Source organism: Labeo rohita, chromosome 22 (assembly GCF_022985175.1).
Source record: "Labeo rohita strain BAU-BD-2019 chromosome 22, IGBB_LRoh.1.0, whole genome shotgun sequence".
In the NCBI taxonomy this organism is placed as follows: Eukaryota; Metazoa; Chordata; class Actinopteri; order Cypriniformes; family Cyprinidae; genus Labeo; species Labeo rohita.
The window spans coordinates 55803982-55825494 of record NC_066890.1 but is presented as its reverse complement, the minus strand read 5'-3'; the positions used below and the strand labels follow the sequence as shown (position 1 = coordinate 55825494).

The 21513-nt window shown below is 35.4% G+C and overlaps 3 protein-coding genes and 1 long non-coding RNA gene across 4 annotated transcripts in view; 3 read left to right on the top strand and 1 right to left on the bottom strand.

The window, feature by feature from the left end:
• Window positions 1-16102, top strand: part of LOC127153319 (SLAM family member 5-like) — a gene marked incomplete at its 3' end in the record, with an annotated part of 44541 nt that extends 28439 nt beyond the window's left edge. The window contains exon 3 of the mRNA XM_051094348.1: window positions 16095-16102. Within this exon, the coding sequence (XP_050950305.1) occupies window positions 16095-16102 (8 nt within the window). The remainder of the gene's footprint in view (window positions 1-16094) is intronic.
• On the top strand, window positions 1064-2581 carry LOC127153322 (uncharacterized). Its single transcript, XR_007825252.1, has 2 exons — window positions 1064-1139; window positions 1945-2581. It is a non-coding gene; the product is annotated as an uncharacterized LOC127153322 (long non-coding RNA).
• LOC127153316 (uncharacterized) lies at window positions 2989-9602 on the bottom strand. Its single transcript, XM_051094345.1, has 5 exons — window positions 9450-9602; window positions 6183-6518; window positions 4243-4596; window positions 3826-3897; window positions 2989-3471 (listed from the first exon to the last, which is right to left on the bottom strand). The coding sequence occupies exons 1-5, from the start codon at window positions 9490-9492 to the stop codon at window positions 3395-3397; spliced, it is 882 nt and encodes a 293-aa protein (XP_050950302.1). The 5' UTR covers window positions 9493-9602; the 3' UTR covers window positions 2989-3394.
• Window positions 16103-16294: 192 nt separating the features above from the next.
• On the top strand, window positions 16295-19804 carry LOC127153318 (natural killer cell receptor 2B4-like). Its single transcript, XM_051094347.1, has 5 exons — window positions 16295-16427; window positions 17016-17324; window positions 17432-17557; window positions 18465-18526; window positions 19621-19804. Exons 2-5 carry the CDS (start codon window positions 17027-17029, stop codon window positions 19669-19671), a joined length of 537 nt encoding a protein of 178 aa, XP_050950304.1. The 5' UTR covers window positions 16295-16427; window positions 17016-17026; the 3' UTR covers window positions 19672-19804.
• Window positions 19805-21513: the final 1709 nt, after the last annotated feature.

Below are 21513 nucleotides of genomic sequence, written 5' to 3'. Positions count from 1 at the left end.
TTATTTTACTGGACATATAAAATTATGTAAAACATCAGGTGTGAGATCACACACACTCACTGTCATACTGAACATTTACCATTTGAAGAATTCAGATGCAAAAACCTATAATTACGTCTGACATGTTTCTTTAAAATTAGCATTTTTTCTGGCTACTTTGTATAGGTTTCTATGTAAGTACTGGTACTTCTGAACAGGTTGAGGCTGGGATTTGGCGCATTTGAAGTGAAAGTACTTGATGAACACATACTATGTGTGGAGAGCATTCACTCAGTATCATTATCTCAATTTTGACCAAGGTGACTTTTAGAGGCTTTTGCACTGGAACTCTTCATTTATTTATATCTCTTAATTCTCTCATGTCCAGCTCGTCTGTCTGTTCCTGTCATCAGCAGTAACTCTTCACAATGTTCATCTTCATCACAGCAGAATTGTTCATTGTTGTGTTCAGTGGTGAATGTGAGTGATGTGAGTCTCTCCTGGTACAAAGGAAACAGTTTATTGTCCAGCATCAGTGTGTCTGATCTCAGCATCAGTCTCTCTCTACCTCTGGAGGTGGAATATCAGGATAAAAACACCTACAGTTGTGTGATCAACAATCCCATCAGAAACCAGATCACACATCTGGACATTAGCAAACTCTATCACACATGTGCAGGTAGAGCAGCGCTGATATATGTGTTTATTTAATGACGTGATCTATGCATTTTGTTGTAGATCATACTGACGCATTCACTTCTTTATTATTACAGCATTGGATGGACACTTTACTTCACTCACAGTCTCTCTGATAGTGTTGATTTCTGCTGCACTTGTTGGATCTCTAGCTGTAGTCAGGATCGTCTGCATCTGCAGGAGAAAAAGAAAAACTGATCAAGAAGGCAAGAAATAACTTTAAATAACTGTAGCGTTTTTGGATTTGACCATTTTTGTGAATTATTTACATTACAATATATAGTTTGTGTATCTGTATGACACTAGATGGTGCCATTAAAATAGTTGCATTTTAGTTTTAACAAATGTCAACGCATTTTTGTTGTATTACAGTTGTTGTTGTTGATAGTGAAACAGTTCAGACTGGTGATGAAGAGATCATTTATGCTGATCCGACATTCTACAAACGAAATGAATGTAAATTGGTAAGTTAATTATTTTGTGTTATTGTGATTTATGATGCAAATATTAATAAAGACAGATTTGTTTTTATTATATTGCTGTAATTGGTTGCGTAGTTTAATTGTAATAGGGATGTAACGGTGTTGTCAATATCATGTTATCGCGATAGCAAAACTGTCTCGATATTATCGTGGTCACATGACGATATGAAACGACAGGTGTTCCGGAAAAAAAAAGTGTACTCAAACTTCTTATTCTAACATAAAAGGTCTTTAAAGTTGAAAGTGTTTGGGACATTATGCTTTGGCATAGTATCTGTCAAATGAATTAAAACCAAAAGCACAATATGGCTTATTTTCTTCAAGTCTATTTTTTTACTGGGCGTTTTCACTGACGCCGGAGTTTGTCGTCAAAATAAAAGCTCTAGTGCCATTTTCGTCAAAATAAAAGCTTAAAACAGTATGAATTGCTGACAGCTAGTGGTTTAAATGGGTAAATGGGTTACAAATTCAAAATCCCTTTCAAGTGTAGAGGTAAATAAGTATTGTAGCCTACTTTTCCTACTGTAGTGTAAAGCAAAAATAATATATGAAATATTCATTTTCATTCATTTTACAGTGCAATAGTACAGTATATGGCTATTACTGTCATATGAAATGAGTAGTAAGCCTGATAAATCACACTTCTGTTGGTGTTTATGCATTTTCTGAATCTTTTATATTTAATTAAATTCATCTGTTACAGAAATTTGTTGTTGTTGTTGTTGTTGTTGTTGTTGTTTTGTTTTGTTTTGTTTTGTTTGTTATCTCCTGTGATATTTTTTTACAGAGAGCTACAGAGGAAAATCATGTGGAGTATGCACCTATCTGCATAAGAAAATGAAACTTTCTTTTTACAAAGTATATGCGTCCCTTTCATTTGCCATTTGGATTTAGTATGTGGTCTCTGATCTTTAGAAGTCCTGAACAGCTTCCAAAGTTTGGGATGGTTGAGAGTCCACAAATGCTGACATGACACAACAGTTGTATAATGTACATACATTATATGGTTCATAACATTCCCAGTGGGAGTGCCAGTTCAGTTTGAAAGCCTATGGTATTGTTCCCTTAAATATACACATATATGTTGTTCGATCTGTCTTTTGAACAGCATGGCATGATAAATGTTAGGATAAATGCAGAGCACAACTTCTGAGTATAACGTCACGTCATGGGCATAACGCCTATAACTTAACATTTGCGGTTGATGTGTATGTGGAAGTGCATGTGAGGTGTAAACAGTATGTGGTTAAAAAAAAATTTCCACTGCTGCTAATGTGAAACTCACTATCACAGCTTTCCAAAAGGCCGCCAATGTTGGTGGTAAAAGTGAGCAATTAATTAAACGCGTGCAAATTAAAGCCATGCACACAATGTTTAAAATGCTAACAGTGTCCTTTATTGTGCCTCAATAAACAGTTTTGCCATTTAGCTTCCTGTGAGCTTTCCTTTCGATTCATGACATACAAATGTGAAGTTCATAGCTTGCAAACAGCGCAAACCCATTGTCCATTGTCCATAATATTCCTTGCACGGTTATGCATCAAGCTCAGTCCACACAATATAGCAATTTGACACAATAAGCTAATGAGCAGGATAACCTGTAACTGGACGGTCAAACACGTACATATACTCGCTTTCCTCATTTCGAATGTATCTTATTGGTTTTTGAACCTTTTTTTTTTTTTTTCCCCCCAAGGCGTCAACACAGAAAAGCAAGCATCTGGCTTCCACGCGGCTGGTGTTTAAAGTATTATTTCTGTGTTGTTTTACAACAATGGAAATTGTTTGGAATTTTAAACATTTCATTAAGTCCCTAAAGAATCATACCAAGTTGTGGAAAATAGGCATCCAATGCCCCCTTTAATATGAAAATTATTACAAACAGTATGCTACATAGCATGAAATCATAAATGCACATTTAGCATATACTAGGTGTAGTTAATTGCACTTTGATCCATTTTGAAAATATACAAACACATTACAAGTCATATTTCACATTAAGACAGCATTGTACATTGTAGAAAAAACAGTGTATTCTGCTGTACAGATACAGAAAAATGTTTACAGAACAAAACATACATTTTAAATTTAAAGTGCATAACTGATATATATTAAAAGCATAAAAAGGACTATATGCCTTTCCACTGTAAAGTGTATATATATATATATATATATATATATTTTTTTTTTTTTTTTTACATTGTACTGTAAATGACACTGTTTGGTCCGCTGTGGAATTACAGGACAGCTGTTTGATTATTTGGTGAGAGACAGAAGAATCTCTTTACACTGGCAAGTATTCTCCGCCACTCTCCTATAAGAAAACAAACACTGATGATTCAGTTACACACAAATACAAAGACTCTTCAGTCTCATAAATCTGATAAACTGAATCACATTGTTATCCTGATGTTTGAATGCATTGTCCAATGCTTTGTGAATAAAATAATCACAAACTATTCATGAAGAATTTGGATGTATATATAAAAGATTTTAAATGTTTAAAATGTTGCGGTTAAAAATCCAGTCATCTCCGCTAAACAACTTGCACATATAAAATGGCACTGCTGTCTTAAATAGTCAATTACATTGGTATTTTTGTAATGATGACTGAATGAAACCACATCACACATGCATACACAGAAGACACACTGCCTGAAATTTTCACCTGATACACCTGCTACCACTAGCAGAACACCAACACATACTCCGGCTATAGCAAGAAAATACACAATCCCATCTGTAATGAAAAAAAAGACAGTAATTACTAAAGTCCAACAGTTTTTTTTTTTTTTTTTTTTTTTTTTTAAGATATATTAGACTGATACTTACACCTGTCCATCATCATCAGTTATATGATATTGTGTGAACAGATAAATGGCGCCATCTGGTGTTTAATGGCCTACAAATGTCATTACAGCGCTCTTAGAAAACAAACTACATAACTTTCGACCTCAGCACAAACGCGTGTCATTTGATTTACATGTTACTGTGATAGTGATCAGTGAGGCCACAAGTTTCAGACAAGCCACAATGAAAACAAAACACTCTTATTCTATGCCTGAATAGACAGAATTATTCTCACTAGAGCCAGCTCCACCAAGTCTGGTAATTCTGATGCTGCGCTGACGGTGGATGCTGGTGCTGTTGGCGATGATCTCAAGATGATAAACTCCAGAGTCTGTGATTCTGGTGTTTGTGATGGTCAGAGATCCAGTCTGATGATCCAGCTTCAGTCTGTTTCTGAATCTCCCGTCAGCATCGTCACACTTATCACCTGTACAGATCTTACTGGGATCTCTAGCGATTTCAGCTATACGAATGTCATTAAAATACCATATTATCAAATCATTTGGGTTTGTTATTACACCAGGATCTAAAGTGACAGATTCTCCTTCCTTTACTGACTTCATTTTATCCATCTCTGCACCAGGGACATCTGAAACACAAATAAACATCTGCTATTTTTCGCAGTAACAACATTAAACTACTGATCTGTAAAAAAAAAAAAAAAAAAAAAAAAAAAAAAAAATACAGAAAATACACGAATGAGATATTAATTTTATCTCTGCTGGATTAAAAATTAATAATGGGCCCACACATATGGAAAATTCCTCAAGAACAGATAAACTAACATACGTAAATATGAAATTAGAATGCATAAGATGCACTATTCAATATATTTTTTAGGAAAACAGATATATTTGTGAATCAGTTTTCAAGCCACCTTTTTCATTATCTCCGACGTTCGCATATGATTGTCGCATTTCGCCCCCTAGTGGCAGTCGCACAAAATTTTCAAATTTGCTGTGAACTAACCACATTCCGCTTATTCAGCATGGCAAAATAAATAATTCAAATAAATATAATGAATGTATAAATGTAACCGGGTGATGGTTAAGAGGGAATAAACTTATTACAAAGGTAATGATCACAGAGGTGCAGACAAAAGAAGTAAAAGGTTCTTTAAGAAAACCGCAGGTGACGTCATCGCTTATGCGTAAGCGTACGAGCGAGCACGCAAGTTAGGAATGATGCTGCATGTGTGTGCGATCGTGGTGTGTTTAAGTGTAACCTAATATCATTCAGCAGTTGGATGTTGATGCAGGATTGCTTTGATGTGCAAGAGTGTGGCTGAGCTAGCGCACTGCATGTACCGACGAGGCTGTTTACATAGAAGAACTGATATATTACAGTATACTAAGAAACAAGAAGAAAAGTGAGTAAAATTTAAAATCTGCAGTTATTTCAGATGTGTTTTGAGAATAATTTTGGTTTCTAACTATTTGTGCAGTTCTAAGATGTTGTGTTTTCTTTTTGTTTAGAGTGCCACTACCGTATTATTATTATTAACACTAGTGGTTTACTATCTGCGTTAATCTGATTTATTGCACACAAGAAACGACAGCAAATTGTACTAAATAATATTGTTGTTTTGGGTTTTCAGCCCCAGGGGTTTAAAAACAAAATAAACAGAACCTCCTAACAAATTATAAGGAATAAATACAGACTCCATCTCTATTTGTTGGTCCTGTGTGTTATTTTCCTGTGGCCACATAAATATATATCTACACAAAATAACAATAATTCTTAAAGAAAAGTAGTTCTCTTTAACTGTGTAGGCTACTCAACTGTACACAGCTCTAAATGTTATGGCAAAGCAGGGAAGGAAATGGGAGTCTATTTGCAGCAGTAATTGTTTATTTTCAAAGCAGAGATAGTAACAAGAACTAAGAAAGGAAAACATAACAGCTTTGCACAGCAAGACAATACCAGGCTCTGAACTGAAAGAAACTGATGACATTTATACACAAGAAACCAATGAACCAGACAGGACACATGCAGGTAAGGACCATAAGTCATGACGACAACTAACTGGAAACTAGAACAATAGAAAGATAAATAAAATATATCAATAGGAAAACAAAACAAGTCCCTGAAACAGAAACTGAAACCAAGCTGAGTCACTGTTGTGATAATAAATATGTACAACCAGAGTCTTTAAACATTTATTAAACGACTCACCCTGGACAATGACACTAAAGATCTTTTCACTCATGCTGCTGCTGCTGATGATCTGTAGTTTATAAAGTCCAAAGTCTGTGTTTGTGATGTTTGTGATAGTCAGAGATCCAGTCTGATTATCTAGCTTCAGTCTGTCTCTGAATCTCTCTGTGCCTTCATTACACTGGACGTCTGTACAGGTCTTACTGAGATAGTCACTGATTTGAGCAATGCGAATGTCATTGAAAAACCATTTAATCTTTTCTTGCTGGTTTGTTCTAACATCAGTGTGTAGAGTGACTGAATCTCTCTCCATCACAAACAATGAAACACTGTCTGCATTAATGCCTGATGCACCTGGAGAACAAATAAACAGTTCATTATAAATAACGTGCATGTAATGTGTTGTGTGAGACAATTTTCTATCATTCTATGAGAAATAAGATCACAAAGTGTCAGTTTCAAGACAAATGAATACATTTCCTTGCATTGCAAACAGACAATGCACTACTATAGTACACAACAATATACTATGTACAAAGTGCTGAGGAGGATCCAGGAAGAAAGTTTCAATACCCCAGAAGCCATAGTCATTAGCCATTAGTTATCAGTAGTCCACAGAGATACGGTGTTTGCAGTTTTGAGGAAATTAACCAATGCACAGTGTTGGGCAAGCTACTTGGAAAATGTAGTGAGCTAAGCTAACAGTTACTCTTCATTAAATGAAGCTTAACTACACTAAAGCTACAGCCTTGGGTAATGTAGCAAGCTAAGCTACAGCAACATGGCAAAAGTAGTTTACTACATCTAAGCTATTTTTTACATTTTCATTTTTCTATTGAACCAACATCATACCAAGTCAATGCTCTCTCAGTGATCAATTAAATTGTCAGTCATACAGGCATAAAAGTGCATAAAAGTGCATAAAAGTGAGGGGGTTGAATTCTTTGCCTAATGGAAGTGCTGTAGTTTTGCTGTATATAGCTACTGAAATATGACAGATAGCACAAAAACAGCACTTTACTGCCATTTTTAAAAATAGTAATTGATTTCATGAATACAAGACTGTGAATAAAAAACAAGTGCCAAATGTAAGCCAGATTTGGCCCAGACCCTGTTACTATCTGGGAAGCAAAGCTAAACTCTACTGTAAATGTGTTAACTGACAGTAAGAATATTTAACCGAATCAAGCGGCTATTTTCGTTTGCCTAAGTTTTTTTTAAAAAACATGCTAACATAAATTGTACGTCTTTGAGAGGAAAAAATAAACCCGACAGGTCATGGCGGCTAGGCCTATAAGTCACATTTTATTACATTCTGAAATTAACAGGCCTACAGCGTAATGTTATAATGTTCCGACATTATTTCCCTCACTCCACAACAAATCCTTTAACCGTATTCAGAACCGAACGAGGATGGATGGATGGATGGATGGATGGATGGATAGATAAATAAATAAATAAATAAATAAATAAATACATACATTTGCCTAAGCAATCCAAAACAAATTTAAAGCGAAACTGAAAGTAAAGTTGGGCTTATGTAGACTACCTCTCTGGCCACAAATACAAATGTTTCCATATCTGCAATGTATTTGAAGCGAAAATATTATGCATTGGGTAAGCTTTGTACTTAATGCACGTCGACTGAAAATATCATGATGAGCAAAAATGTGCCACGGGACCGGTGTTCACGCTGAACTGCACGTAACACACACTGTTTAAATTGACTAGTGTAACTTTTGGGTGACTGTGTTTTTATTTTTCAAATGAACAGGCTGCAGTGATAGTGCGCGGTCAAACAGCTGAATAGCATATTCCGGCATTTTGGTCATAGTAAAGGCATATTAGAATAAAAGAATATTAGCACAGATTATTATAATTCGTTTAGACTAGAACACTGTTTAATTCTTATTTCGCTATGGAACCTGATCGTTTTTTGTTTTTTTTTGCTAAGAACCGAAACATTTTGCCTTTCGCCATGAATTTGACAGCCCACACCCACCCACTCCCCATCTCGTTCTTCTGAGTTTGAGATCTTCCCAGAGCACTAGCCTGCTTCAAAGACTAAAATCAAGGCGCCCACCACTAGTTCAAGTACTAAGTTTTTTTTCTCAATACCGCTACAATAGAGGGAGTAAGTGCATTGCATTCACGCGTTTGCATTGCAGATTATACAGTTTTCTGTTGCTACGTGGGCGCTCAGTTTTTCTTTCTGACATTTAGCTAAAATATAAAGATTCAGCGCTTCACATAAGCAATTTGGTTGTCTCGACAACAAATGCTAGACTAAGACACACTTTTCTCATCTCCTCGAATGCAAAAAAAAAAAAAAAAAAAAAAACATTAGCCTTTATAAATACAGTGCTGTATTATAAATACAGAAAACATGTACTTTTTCAATCAACACTTCTTTATTTACCTTAAGTCTGCAAACACGCTGAGATGCTTCAAACTGCGCGCCGCACTTCATTCACGAGAGAGGCGGGACGATTAACACGGTTTGACTGACAGTTTAATGAGCCAATTGCGTCACGAGGTTTAGTGGCGGTGACGTCGCTTACTGACCCAGGATCAGTGATCCGTAGCAGTTATATTTCCGATTTGAGCTTAAAGTATAGAAAAATATATAGCTTTTAGCTTTTGTTGAGGCTACCGCGCTACTTGATCAAAATAAGAGCTTAGCTACTGAAAAGCTATTTGATTCAGAAAACAGCGACGCTATCTACTGAGAAATGTAGTTAAGGTAGTAGCGTCACTACTTGTAGCAACGCTACTGCCTAACACTGCCAATGCATGGTTATCTTTGCAAAACAAGCTGGGACAATATATTTTGAATAGAGAAAAGTTACATCAACTGCTTGCTTTCACTAGCTGTGTTTACGTGAATGTCAGTTCCGGCATTTTTAATTTCATGTTTGCGTTTGACCGTTAGGCGCGCCCTCGAAAACAAAATAGTGCAGACAAAGCGCGCAAGAATCTCTTCCGCAGTTTAATATGCTTTTAAAAAAACTCTTAATAACAACCACGTACGTTACTTTAGCCTACACGATTTGACTGATTTGCACGTTATTGCTTTCTAGGAAGGGCGAAAGATTAGTTTTTCGTGTTTTTATAATCGTAGCAAATCGAAACCAAAACGCGATTCGTCGCACAACACTAATACCATCTCAAATTCTCAGCGTCTGTGACAGCACAACACTTGACAGCACAACACAGTGAATAGTGTTAAATGAACAGAGCTAGTAGGCTAAAATGCATTCACCACTGAACAAATGCATGACTTACCAAGCTGTAAAACCCATACTGGGACGAAAATAAAAAACGTCATCACTTTTTTTGTTAAAGGACTATTGAAAATTCGGTGAAAACTGTTTCTATGCTGACAACCCCACTGGACGAATGTAAACAACGATGACGTGTTTGTGGGAAGAGCTGCTGCATGAAGAAAAAAAGTCAGAATATTTTATGTTAAAAAAAAATGGTAACACTTCAGTACAGGGAACAGTTTTCACTATTAACTATTTACTTATTAGCATGCCTATTATTAACATATTGGCTGTTTATTAGTAGCCTAAAGCACCTACTCTGCATGATCACATTCTACATCCCTAATCCTACCCAATACCTGAACTTAACAACTACCTTACTAACTATTAATAATAATAAAAAAAAAAGAAACCATTATTTTTTTTTAAGGCAAAAGCCTTTGATGGTTTGTTATAGCGGAAATTGGACCTTAAAATAAAGTGTGAACAAATACATCAATAGTTTTTGACTTCCCTCCCACACCGATTGCCCGAAAAAAAAAAAAAAAAAAAAAAAAAAAAAAAACAACAAACAGGACTGGTCCGTTGGGGTGAAAAGCAAACATGACTTATAAACAGTACAATCACAAGGTACAGTCAGTAGCCACGCCCCAAAACGTCGCTATTGGCTGCGCAGAGGTAAGCAAATAGGTTGACAGGAAAGTACGACATATAACTCTTTTTTTTTTTTTTTTTTTTGAAAAACATTGCATATGCTAGCTAAACAAAACTTTGTATGATCACATCGTTCCCTCTTAGAAAAAAAAAAAAAATAATAATAAAAAAAATGTTTTTTAACCAAAACATTTTAACATTCTCTTGCAGTGCAATTCATCTGTCACAGCACTAAAGTAACCAACCACTATATTACACATCTCTACCAAACTACTAACATTTTTACAAAAACACTATACTTTTACAGTGATTAATGATAAGACAATACTGTGTTTTTATTGTAAGCTAGACCAATGCTAAAAAAGATAAATTAGGAAAAAAAAAAACATGAAAGATTTTTATTAAATCCTTGATGAACAAGCATTTTTTTTTTTTCTTTTAAGAATTAAATTTATTTGACTGTAAAGCTGTTGTGTAGGAGGGAAGTCAGGTTCATGACAGCAGGACAGGAAGAAACTCTTCACCTACAAACTGAACACACATCAAACAAATGGTCGTTGTCTTGCAGAAGCTGCTTGTCCACCAAACAGATCAAACCAGATTGTTGAAGAAAATTAGACTGCTGCAAGTTTCAGTTTGACTCAGATGTTGAGATGCTCGTGTCACATTCAAGACCACCAATGAGGGACAGCGGGTATCCTTTACCAATTACAAAAATGTAATGACTATAAAACCATTTTAAAATCTGTAAGATTTATCATTACATTTAGGATGACTAATTTTGTTTTCCAATCTCCTACGTTTTCATAAATTCAAAAATGTATATAAATGTATATAAATATTTGACATTTTTGTCAAAATTGAGTTATTCACATATTCTTATTCGGTGACAACTTTTTCTACATTATGTGATGTTTGTTTTGTAAGCTGTGTACATTTTGGGCCTTTTATCATCACTTTACAATTAAAAGGTTCTATCTGACATGAGAGAACCATGGAACGCAAAATATATATATATGCTCAGAATGCAGATAGAACTTTATATTTCTAAGGTGATGCTATGTATAGGTTTCTACCTAAGCACCTGTACTTCTGATTGGGCTGAGGCTGGGATTTAGCAAATTTGAAGTATTTAATGGATGCAAACCAGGCCTATGTGTCAAGAGCATTCAATCAGTATCATTATCTCATTTTTGACCGAAGTGGCTTTTAGAGGGTTTTGCATCTGAACTCTTCATATATATATATATATATATATATATATATACAGGATATATGTACGCACACACACACACACACACACACAATTATAACATGCATTTAGAGTGTGTGTGAACTAGTAGGGTGGTCAAACTGACAGGGGAGGATTCAGCAGGTAGTCTTGTTAGATCACTGTCACTGAACAACTGAAGAAGTTTTTTTTTTTTTTTTTTTGCTGCACAACTAAAGAAAATGTTTCACACGCTTGTTTTGTTCTGTTTGTGTTGTCTGATTGGTAAGTTACGAATGGATTTTTACAGCTTTGTTTATTTTCATTTTGGAAAAACAATGCTTCTGCTGATGTCGTTTATGCAAATTCACAGATATCATTGCAAGACCTATTTTGGATTCAAGTCTCTTTCTTAGTGAGCCTGTTATAATGAGTCAAATATAAAAATATGAAGCCACTGACGGTGTCTATAGCAGAATTTCTGTAATTTAATATTCTTGTTAAAGGTAATGAATGTAAAGAGTAACTTCGTGTCTTTTCTACTGTTAAAGGTTACAGACTGATTCCAGACTTTCTAAACCAACAGAGGCCTTAACCCTTTAACTGTCACCGTCCCACAGGTGGGACGTTTGGCATTACATATTTCAAACAACAATATCTTAGTCTAAACCAACACTAATCTTGACAAACTATATATCGTTGGAAAGCTCTCGGATTGAAGTTTTCAGATTTACCAACCATTTTGCAGAATATTTTATGTACTGACAGAAATGGACTTATTTGCGACAAGGGTTTGCAGCAAAAAATCATAAGTATGCCAGGAGTTGTGGCCTTTACTATAAAAGTCAATACACCCACTCACAGTCATGAAAAGTCTGTTTTTAGGCTAAAGATTAATTATACAGCAATTTATTTTAGTATCTGTACAAATATATTGAAAATATAATTGAATGTGGACATTTATTTATGGTTGAGATAGCGTGTTTTCATTTGATACAGGATCATTTATGAAATCCACTTTTTTTAGGAGGTTATTTGTAACAACACACTAGATTTTGGTAAAGTATTCTGATCAGAAAGAATCTGCCTTCATAACTTTGTCCAACAATGATCAGGCAAGTCATTCAAATAAGTTTCAATAACCAGCCAGAGCAGCCAGACCCGTATCTAACGGTTGTGAGATCTCAGCAACTCAGCAGGCCAATGGCCTCTTTGAAAATGGATATTTACACAACCATTATCCAATCAAAGGCTAATTGCCTGCCGTTGCTACCACGTGTTTACCTGCAGTTTGAAAACGGTTGCTGAAAGTCTGTAAACATGCATTCAAACTTGCTTACAAGCACTAGCAGCAGCCATTTTTCTCACACTGTCACTTGATTTGTGACATGGATCAACAAAGGACAAAAAGAAAATTTTATACACTTTTAGAAGTTGTAGATGAACTTTGTAAAACTAGTGATGAAGAGCAGGGTGGAGATTCTACTGATGAGGAGCCAGAACTGCTTTTTCCAGAAGTGGATGCATCAGATTGGTAAGTTTATACTCATTATACTCCTTTGAGAGCAGTCTGAAAATGTGTTATGTAATTATGTTATCTATCTATCTATCTATCTATCTATCTATCTATCTATCTATCTATCTATCTATCGTCTTTCTGTCTGTCTGTCTATCTATATGATTGGGTATGATTGTGGTATGTAATTCTCATGAAACACTTTCCTATATTAGTATACATTTGTTTTTATGTGTGTGCATATATATTTACATTTTATATATTATTGCTATAGGCATTCTGATGACACTTTTGATGAGGACTGGCAACCTGATGAACTATGCCAACCATCAACCTCTGAGGCATCACCATCAGCTGCTGCCAGTAAAGACAGAGGAAGAGGGAGAGAAAGAGGAAGAAGCAGTGACAGATGGAGAGGAAAGAGGAGAAGCAGTGAAGTACTGAGAGGAAGAGGGAAAAACAGTGATGGAGTGAGAGGAACAGGGCGAGGGAGAGAAAGAGGAAGAAGCAGTGACAGAGGGAGAGGAAGGAGGAGAAGCAGTGAAGGACTGGGAGGAAGAGGGCGAAGCAGAAACAGTGGGAGAGGAAGAGAAATAAGCAATGGGAGAGGGAGAAGTACAGGGCAAGGCAGAGGAAGACAGGAAGGAAGATCTTCCTCTGGCTCTGCTGGTCGATGGCACACACCAGAAGAGGCTGATATTCCACCACCAGAGACAAAATTCAGGCCTGCTCGGACACCTGGACCTCAAATTATTCAAACAGATTCATATAGTCCTTTGGAGTTGTTCCAGCTGTTTTTTTCAACATCCGTTTGTGAGACCATCATCCAAAATTCCAACACATACGCTGCTGGGCATGTGGAGACAGCAAGAAGGTTGCGGCAGGACATGTCCTTGAAGGACTTTTTCTCCTTTTTGTCAATTACCCTCTATATGGGTGTGGTGAAGTTGCCAGCAGTGACAGATTACTGGAAAGGGTCAAGACTGTATGGCATTAGATTTCCATCTTCTGTCATGTCCTGTAGGAAATTTCTTGCCATCTCCTCAGCACTTCACCTTAGTGATCCCAAGGTGGATGTTGAGAATGAAAAAAAGAAAGGAACCCCTGCCTTTGACCGTTTGTGCAAATTGAAACCCCTGTACAACCAAATTCGTGAAGGATGCAAAAGCTTCTACCAACCACACCAGAACATTGTCATTGATGAAAGGATGGTGGCATCAAAGGCAAGGATTAGTTTGAAGCAGTACATGAAGGACAAACCAACAAAGTGGGGGTACAAGCTTTTTGTCCTTGCAGACTCCCAAAATGCCTATACATGGGATTTCTTCATTTACGAAGAAAAATCACCAGTAGCTCAGAATCCACAAAACAAGGGTCTGAGCTACGAATCAGTCATGGCTCTGGTGGATGAAAAGGTCTTGGGGTCTGGCTACAAATTATACGTAGACAACTTCTACACCAGCCCCTTGCTCTTCCGGGAACTCCTCAAGAAAAACATCTGGGCTTGTGGGACCATCAGGAGCAACAGGGTGGGCTTTCCTCAAACCACCCTAAATAGGCTGCCCAAAAATGCACCTCGAGGAAGCATAAGGTGGAAAAGGGACAATCAGCTTCTCTTCATCAAGTGGAAGGACACAAGAGAAGTACTGATGTGCTCCTCATTCCATTCCGCAAATGGAGGTCAGACTGTCCAGAGGAGGGTGAAGACAGGTGATGGACAATGGACCACAATGACCATTCCCATTCCTACAGTAGTGTCAGACTACAACAAGTGAGTAGAATTTTTTTTTTTTTCAGTGGGTCATCCCAAAAGAAATTTTTGCAGTTGTAATATTGTATATATTGACTTATGTTTTCTTTCTACACAGGAGTATGAGAGGAGTGGATACGTCGGATGCCCTCATTGGGTTCTATTCAGCAGCCAGGAAAACTAGAAAGTGGTACCGCACCATTTTCTTTCACTTCGTGGACATTGCAGTTGTCAACGCATACATAATCCACCAGCAGCTGGCTGCAACGCAAAACAAGAGGGCAAAGACACAGAGGGAATTCCGGGAAGCTCTAATTCAGGAGCTCGCTGATTGGATGCCTCCTCCTGCTCCTCCTGCTCCTCCTGCTCCTCCTGCTCCTCCTGCTTCCCACAATTCAGCAGGACACACACCCAAACACATCACACCTTCTAGTAAATACAGACGAAGATGCAAAATGTGCCACCAGAAAACCCCTGTGATCTGCTGTGGGTGTGACCTGCCTCTTTGCTTCCTCCCTAAGAGAGACTGTTTCAGTGGCTGGCATTGTGGTGAAAGTGCTTAGTTCTGCTTAGCCCACTTGTAGTGCTTAGCATGTATTAGTTATAAATAATTGTAAATAGCTGTAAATATTGGTAAATAATTTTAAATAGCTGCATAACAAGTTTAGCATTTAAAAAGATATATAACCACTGCATATACTAAATTGTTTATTTGTTTTGTTTTATTCCTATATCAAAGACAATTTATACCGTGTTTATGATTTTTAAAAAATCTATTCTGTGTACAATGTTTTGAATTAAAAAAAAAAAAAAAAATCATGTTGTGTGTTGTGGTGTTGGGAGATCAAGTGGTGAAGTGTAACCAACGAAGCATAGAAATCACCAATACAGAAAAGTGATCAAGTGGCCTTTGTTGGTTGAGCAGCAAAACCTCTCACAGAATCTACAAGGTTTGTGATATCAATTCCAAATTTAGTACACAATTAGTTCAGACTTATGCTTTTAATTTTCTAGTAGTTTTGGAGTAAAACCTCCTTTGGATTATACATTTTTTCATAAAAAGTTTTTTTTTTTTTTTTTTTTTTTATATAGTAGTTTTTCATTATAATAAACTTAAAATGTTATAACTTTTTTAAATTCAATTTATTAAACTGCAGACACACATACTATAAACCTCAAAGTGTTGTCTACAAAACAAGACCAGAATTAAGCTTATATTCCAAAGCATTCCAGAATTACACTCATTTGAAGTTATAATAATGTAATAATAATTTTAAAGTCTCAGCTCAAAAAATTGGTGAAAGTTAAAGGGCTAAACAAACTTTCACAGGAACCTCAATTTTTTTCATATCAACTTCAAATTTGGAACATAACTTATTTAGAGATAAGGCTTCAATTTGATATAAAATTTAGGGTAAAAGCTGTTATGTAAAATATGTATTTTACATAAAATATAATAAAAAGTGTACAGTGTGTTTTATTTTTAGTAAATGCAAACTCCTATAACTTCTTAATAATTTATTTATTTTTAAAGGTGTGTTTGGTGAGTCGGTGTCAGTGATGGAGGGAGATTCTGTCACTCTAAACATTGATGTTACTGAAACACATGACGACATAATGTGGAGTTTTGGAGCTGAAAAATATTTGATAGCTGAATACAACAGAGTTTATGGAAGTTTCACAAGTAATGGTACTGATGGGAGATTCAGAGACAGACTAAAACTGGACAATCAAACTGGATCTCTGACCATCACAAACATCACAAGCGGACACACCAGATTCACACGCGGGATTCTATGAAGTAGAGATTAGTGGAATGACACCATCAAAATTAAAAAAAAATTCAATCATTCAGTTTCTGTCTATGGTGAGTTGAGACATTATTTGTTGAGCGTTCACAAATTTCTGTTTTATTAAATTAATATATTTTGTTCAAATAATTATGGACATAATTTGTGGCATAAGGTTGATTACTGCAAAAATAATTTTGACTCATTAAGAAAAGAATAAAAATCCAAGGTTGTGGCGACGCGCTTACAACAGAGGTCAATTTCCTTTTTCTTTTTTTTTTATTTAAATCAGAAATGTGAAGCTTATAATTCAATAAAAATATTAATTCTTCTGTTAAAATCAGTAAATTTGTGCAGTAAAGCTGTTTTAATCAGACTTTTTTTTTTTTCCAGTCACTTTAGGGTTTATGGTCTCATTGTCTTGTCAAGCCACTAAGTTGTAAAATTAGACATAACTTTGCAAAAAAATTAATATTTTAATGTTTACAGATTGACCCCATTGACTTCCCTTGTAGGTGCCTCATCGTAACCTCATTTCATTCTGTTTTAAAAGAAAACAAGGGATGATTCATATTTTTTTGTTGTGATAATTACCATTATACCACTAATGCTGATGACTGAGCTTAACTTGTTTTTATATTCTGCTTCTGTTTCATGTTTTTCAGCTCATCTGCCCATGCCTAACATCACCAGAGATTCTTCACAAAATCTTTCATCATCATCATCATCATCATCATCATCATCAAATTGTTCACTGCATTGTTCAGTGGTGAATGTGAGTGATGTGACTCTCTCCTGGTACAAAGGAAACAGTTTATTGTCCAGCATCAGTGTGTCTGATCTCAGCATCAGTCTCTCTCTACCTCTGGAGGTGGAATATCAGGATAAAAACACCTACAGCTGTGTGATCAACAATCCCATCAGCAACCAGACTCAACATCTGGACCTTTGTGAACTCTGTTGGCCCTGTGCAGGTATGTTGGTGTTGATATTAACAATGATTTACCGAGCTGATCCATGTTTGATAGCATTTGATCAGATAAGATTTATTCACACTAATGGCTCATTTTGTCCATTACAGAATTGTCCACTGCAGGACAATCCCTACCTTTATTGTACATAGTGCTGATTTCTACTGCTGCTGGATCTCTGTTGACTGTAGCTGCAGTCGTGATGTGCTGCATCTGCAAAAGACTTAGAAAATCAGGTCAGGAGGACAAACAATTTATCTGTACAAATATTAATCTTTTTGATTTTGTTTTTTTTTAATTAAACAAAATGGCAAGTATATTATAGAAAACATACTGGGGTCATTTGCCCATTTTCCAGTTGATATGATTCTTTAGGGTCTTAATGAAAAGTCTCTAATATACTTTGATTAAAAATTCTCAATGGTTTTGTAAAACAACACCCTTTTTACCTTGTCAAAATGAGCTCAGCAAAAATCATCTCATTCTAAGGGGTTGTTCCTTTAAATGCAAATGAGGAAGTGGAAAGACAGTCTTGATTCAGCATTTAGCTGTTTAGCCGCTAAACTTCCTAACTAAAAAAAAGAAAAGGCGATCGCAAAGATTCATAAAAAAACGCTTATACACTGGATCATGAATGATTCGCCCTAACATAGACGGATATACGTAGATCGGGAGGCGGATTCCCTTCACAAACAAATGTAATCTACTGAATTTCAGTAGATGTTGGGTGAAATGTGACCACTTGTTCTTATTACATTGAAATCTTTTTTCTAATTTACGTCCCTGCTCTGGCATCAAAACAAGGAAAGTTACTGGACTTTCAAAGCCTAAGGTAAGAGCTCAGTCAATCAACTCCTCTGTCGGTGTCAACCATCTGATCATTGATTTGAAAAAGGGGATATTATTTTTACAGATAAATTAAAAACCACTGCATGGATTTTTATCATTATAGGATAGATTTGTACATACACTGCCAATGCACATTAATGTTCAAACAACATGAAAAAGTGAACTTAGCATCCGATGACCCCTTTAATGCAATTAAGAGAATAACAATGTTACTGAGGTTATTAATTGACTGTTGCATTAGCAAGATTCAAAACCTGGTCATTTTAACGCATGAGTGTATTATTGTTAATGCAGTCGAGATCCAAGAGGAAGACAGAACTGATTCAGCACTGTGTAAACCAAGAACAAGAAAAACGGTAAGAAGTTGCAAGAAGTCATTGCAGTCAGTTAGTGTGATTGAAGTTTGTTGATTGAAGTTTTTTTTTTTTTTTTTTTTTTCTCATAAAAGGACAGACGGTGGTGACTTTCAGCCTTAACAGTATCCTCTTACTTCAACCTAGGTCATAAACAAGCCAAGTAAAACATTTAATAATGTTTGCCATCTGCCGCAGTCGTCCTTCATAATCATGCTTTTTTCATCAAAACATTAATATAATCCAATAAAATTTTATAAACCTAAAACCACAAACAGACTTGCTCAATCTCTTATCTACACCGGGTGTGTGCGGTGTATTTTTTGGCTGAACTAGATTACTACCGTTATAATCGATGGAGCTGTGTAGTTGCATTAACGAGTTTTTAGTTTACGCAGAGTTTATAGTTTTTGACGTAATGCTGTCTGAATGAAACTTTATTGTATTTATTTATTTGTTTGTTTGTTTGTTTGCTTAATTGCATACATCATAAACTTGGTGTTAAGAATGTGGTTTGTGGCCTACTAATTTAAATTATCATTTGTTCATATGTTAACAGTTCTAAATGAATTGGTTTGTTACACTAAAATGACACAAAAAGTCAAAGTTAGCTTATATACCAGTATATCATCACAGGAAAGAAAGTAGGCCACAAAGCTGTTAAACCCATGTTACCAGTGCTTAAGTCCGACCTCGAACTGCAGCTGCTCTGCGGTTCATGATCATGAGGTGAAATGCAGCTTCAACAGCCACTGGTTGATTTGTAGACACGCTGCAACAAGTATCTTTGCTGCAGAGACTGTTTGTCTTTGTTGTTAACCATAAGAACTTAAATCATCTGTATGATGTTTTAGCGGCATAGAAAGTCATGTGACGAACGGGATTGATGTCATTTTCTTCTTGCTGCGCCAAGTTACATATTAGCATCTGTTGTGTTTTTCAAAATTAAACAAAACGGCAAGTATTTATTATAGATTAAGTTTTCCGTTAATAAGGTTTGCATACTTAAGGCAATTAAGAGAATAACAATGTTACTGAGGTTATTAATTGCCTGTTGCATTAGCAAGATTCCTGATTGATTGTATTTTTCTTTGCAGAAACCAAAGGCGGACCACTTGTATGAAAATGTACCCAAAAAAAAAAGATGATCAAATAATTCTTGAGGACAAATCTTACATTTATTGTTTTCCACGATGTCTCGGTTTTATTTTCACTTTTGGTATCACATATTTTAGTGTTATTGTGATGTCTGATGTATTTCGATTTAGTTATTGCCCAGTTGCATAACCTAACCTTCATATTATTCCTACGCTTCACTGTGCTCTTTTGGCTTTCATTTTTTTTTGTTTCTTTATATATATATATATATATATAATTGTTTTTTACAAAATAAAATTGAATATGGAGTGTACTACTGATGTCTATGATATGTCTGCCGGTACGCGCTTGATGTTAAAAAGGGGGACAATTGCGCAACATTTAAGTGAGATATTACTATTGTGAGCAAATAACAGCGGCAAATAGTGAGACAGAATAACATGTACTGAGTCCAATATTCGGTACACAATCAAACCCAAACAAGTCACGCAACTAATAATCCAAAACTAAGCTAACGACCTAAAAGAAAAATGTAGAAACAACGCAGAAACAAAACAAAATCTTCAGCGTGTTCGACGCTTCAAATAGATCACACTATTTAAAAAAAATTTAAAAAAAAAAAAAAAAAAAAAAAACACCTGGCATCGACTATTCTTCATCTAACAATAAAGAAACCACCTGTAGCTGTTGGCAAGCTGCTTAAAAAAGCAAAAAAAAAAAAAAAAAAAAAACACAGCTTAATTTAACAAAATAAAGGGACTTCAATATAGCAGCCTAGCATAAACAACTCAGAACCATGGCTAATTGTTACCGGAAACAAGTGTTAAAGTGTAGCGCTCAATGGTCTACACCAGGGTTTCTCAACTTCTGTCCTCAAGATCCATTTTCCTGCATAGTTTAGCTCCAACCTTGATCAAACTCACCTGCCTGTAACATTATAGTAATCGTAAAGATTTTAAATAGCTTGTTTAGGAGTGTTTGATTAGGGCTGAAGCTAAACAAGAATGGACCTCAGGGGCCAGAATTAAGAACTCCTGGTCTACACGCACTGATCGCACTTGACAGGAGACTTAAATCCTGGCGCTAAATCAATGCTGACTATCAAACGGAACGAATAGTCCAATCAATAAACAAAGAACAAAGTTCAGAACCAAAAATGGCTACATTAACAAACAATCATCAGAACTCACATGAAAAAGACAAATAGTATTAAAAATGCTTTGAAATTAAATAGTGTGTTTTTAATACATTTGTATTACCAACGTGCTTATTTGAAAAAATATACTAAATCGCATTTAAGCATATTTACAGAAAGTATAGTTGTAGTACTTTGGTAATAAATATATGCTTAATTACACTTTTAATAAATGTGCTAAAATGAAGTACAATTCAAATACATTTCTAATAAGTATAATAAAAGTACATTGGTAATAAATATATGATTAATTACACTTGTAAGAAATGTGCTAAACACAAATATATTGTAGATATATTTCTAGAAAGTATATTAGAAGTACTTTGATAATAAATATATGCTTAATTACACTTTTAAGAAATGTGCTAAACACAAAGATATTGTGAATATATTTATCGAAAGTATACTAGAAGTACTTTTGTAACAAATACATGCTTAATTACACTTTTACGGAATATGCAGAAATAAATGCACATTGAATATATTTACAAAAAGTATACTAAAAATACTTTGGTAGTAAATATATGCTTAATTACACTTTTTAAAATTATGCTAAAACAACAGCATACTTTTGTTAAACTTTTGGTGCACCTACAGAAAACATACTTAATGTACTCTTATTTAATGTATACATTATGTGTATTGTGTTGGCAGTATATGTAACTTGCAAGGCCTACTGCAATTTATATTAAATATT

What these genes read in the sequence shown, in the direction of transcription:
- LOC127153316 (XM_051094345.1), bottom strand. Translation starts at nt 9,492, where the DNA reads ATGACGTTTTTTATTTTCGTCCCAGTATGGGTTTTACAGCTTG. An exon ending in ACTTGGTGGAGCTGGCTCTA is followed by an intron (nt 3,898 to 4,242) that starts GTGAGAATAATT and finishes TTTTCATTACAG; the next exon opens with ATGGGATTGTGTATTTTCTT. An exon ending in AGTGGTAGCAGGTGTATCAG is followed by an intron (nt 3,472 to 3,825) that starts GTGAAAATTTCA and finishes GTTTTCTTATAG; the next exon opens with GAGAGTGGCGGAGAATACTT.
- LOC127153318 (XM_051094347.1), top strand. Translation starts at nt 17,027, where the DNA reads ATGCCTAACATCACCAGAGATTCTTCACAAAATCTTTCATCATCATCA. An exon ending in CAAAAGACTTAGAAAATCAG is followed by an intron (nt 17,558 to 18,464) that starts GTCAGGAGGACA and finishes TTGTTAATGCAG; the next exon opens with TCGAGATCCAAGAGGAAGAC. An exon ending in AACCAAGAACAAGAAAAACG is followed by an intron (nt 18,527 to 19,620) that starts GTAAGAAGTTGC and finishes TTTTCTTTGCAG; the next exon opens with AAACCAAAGGCGGACCACTT.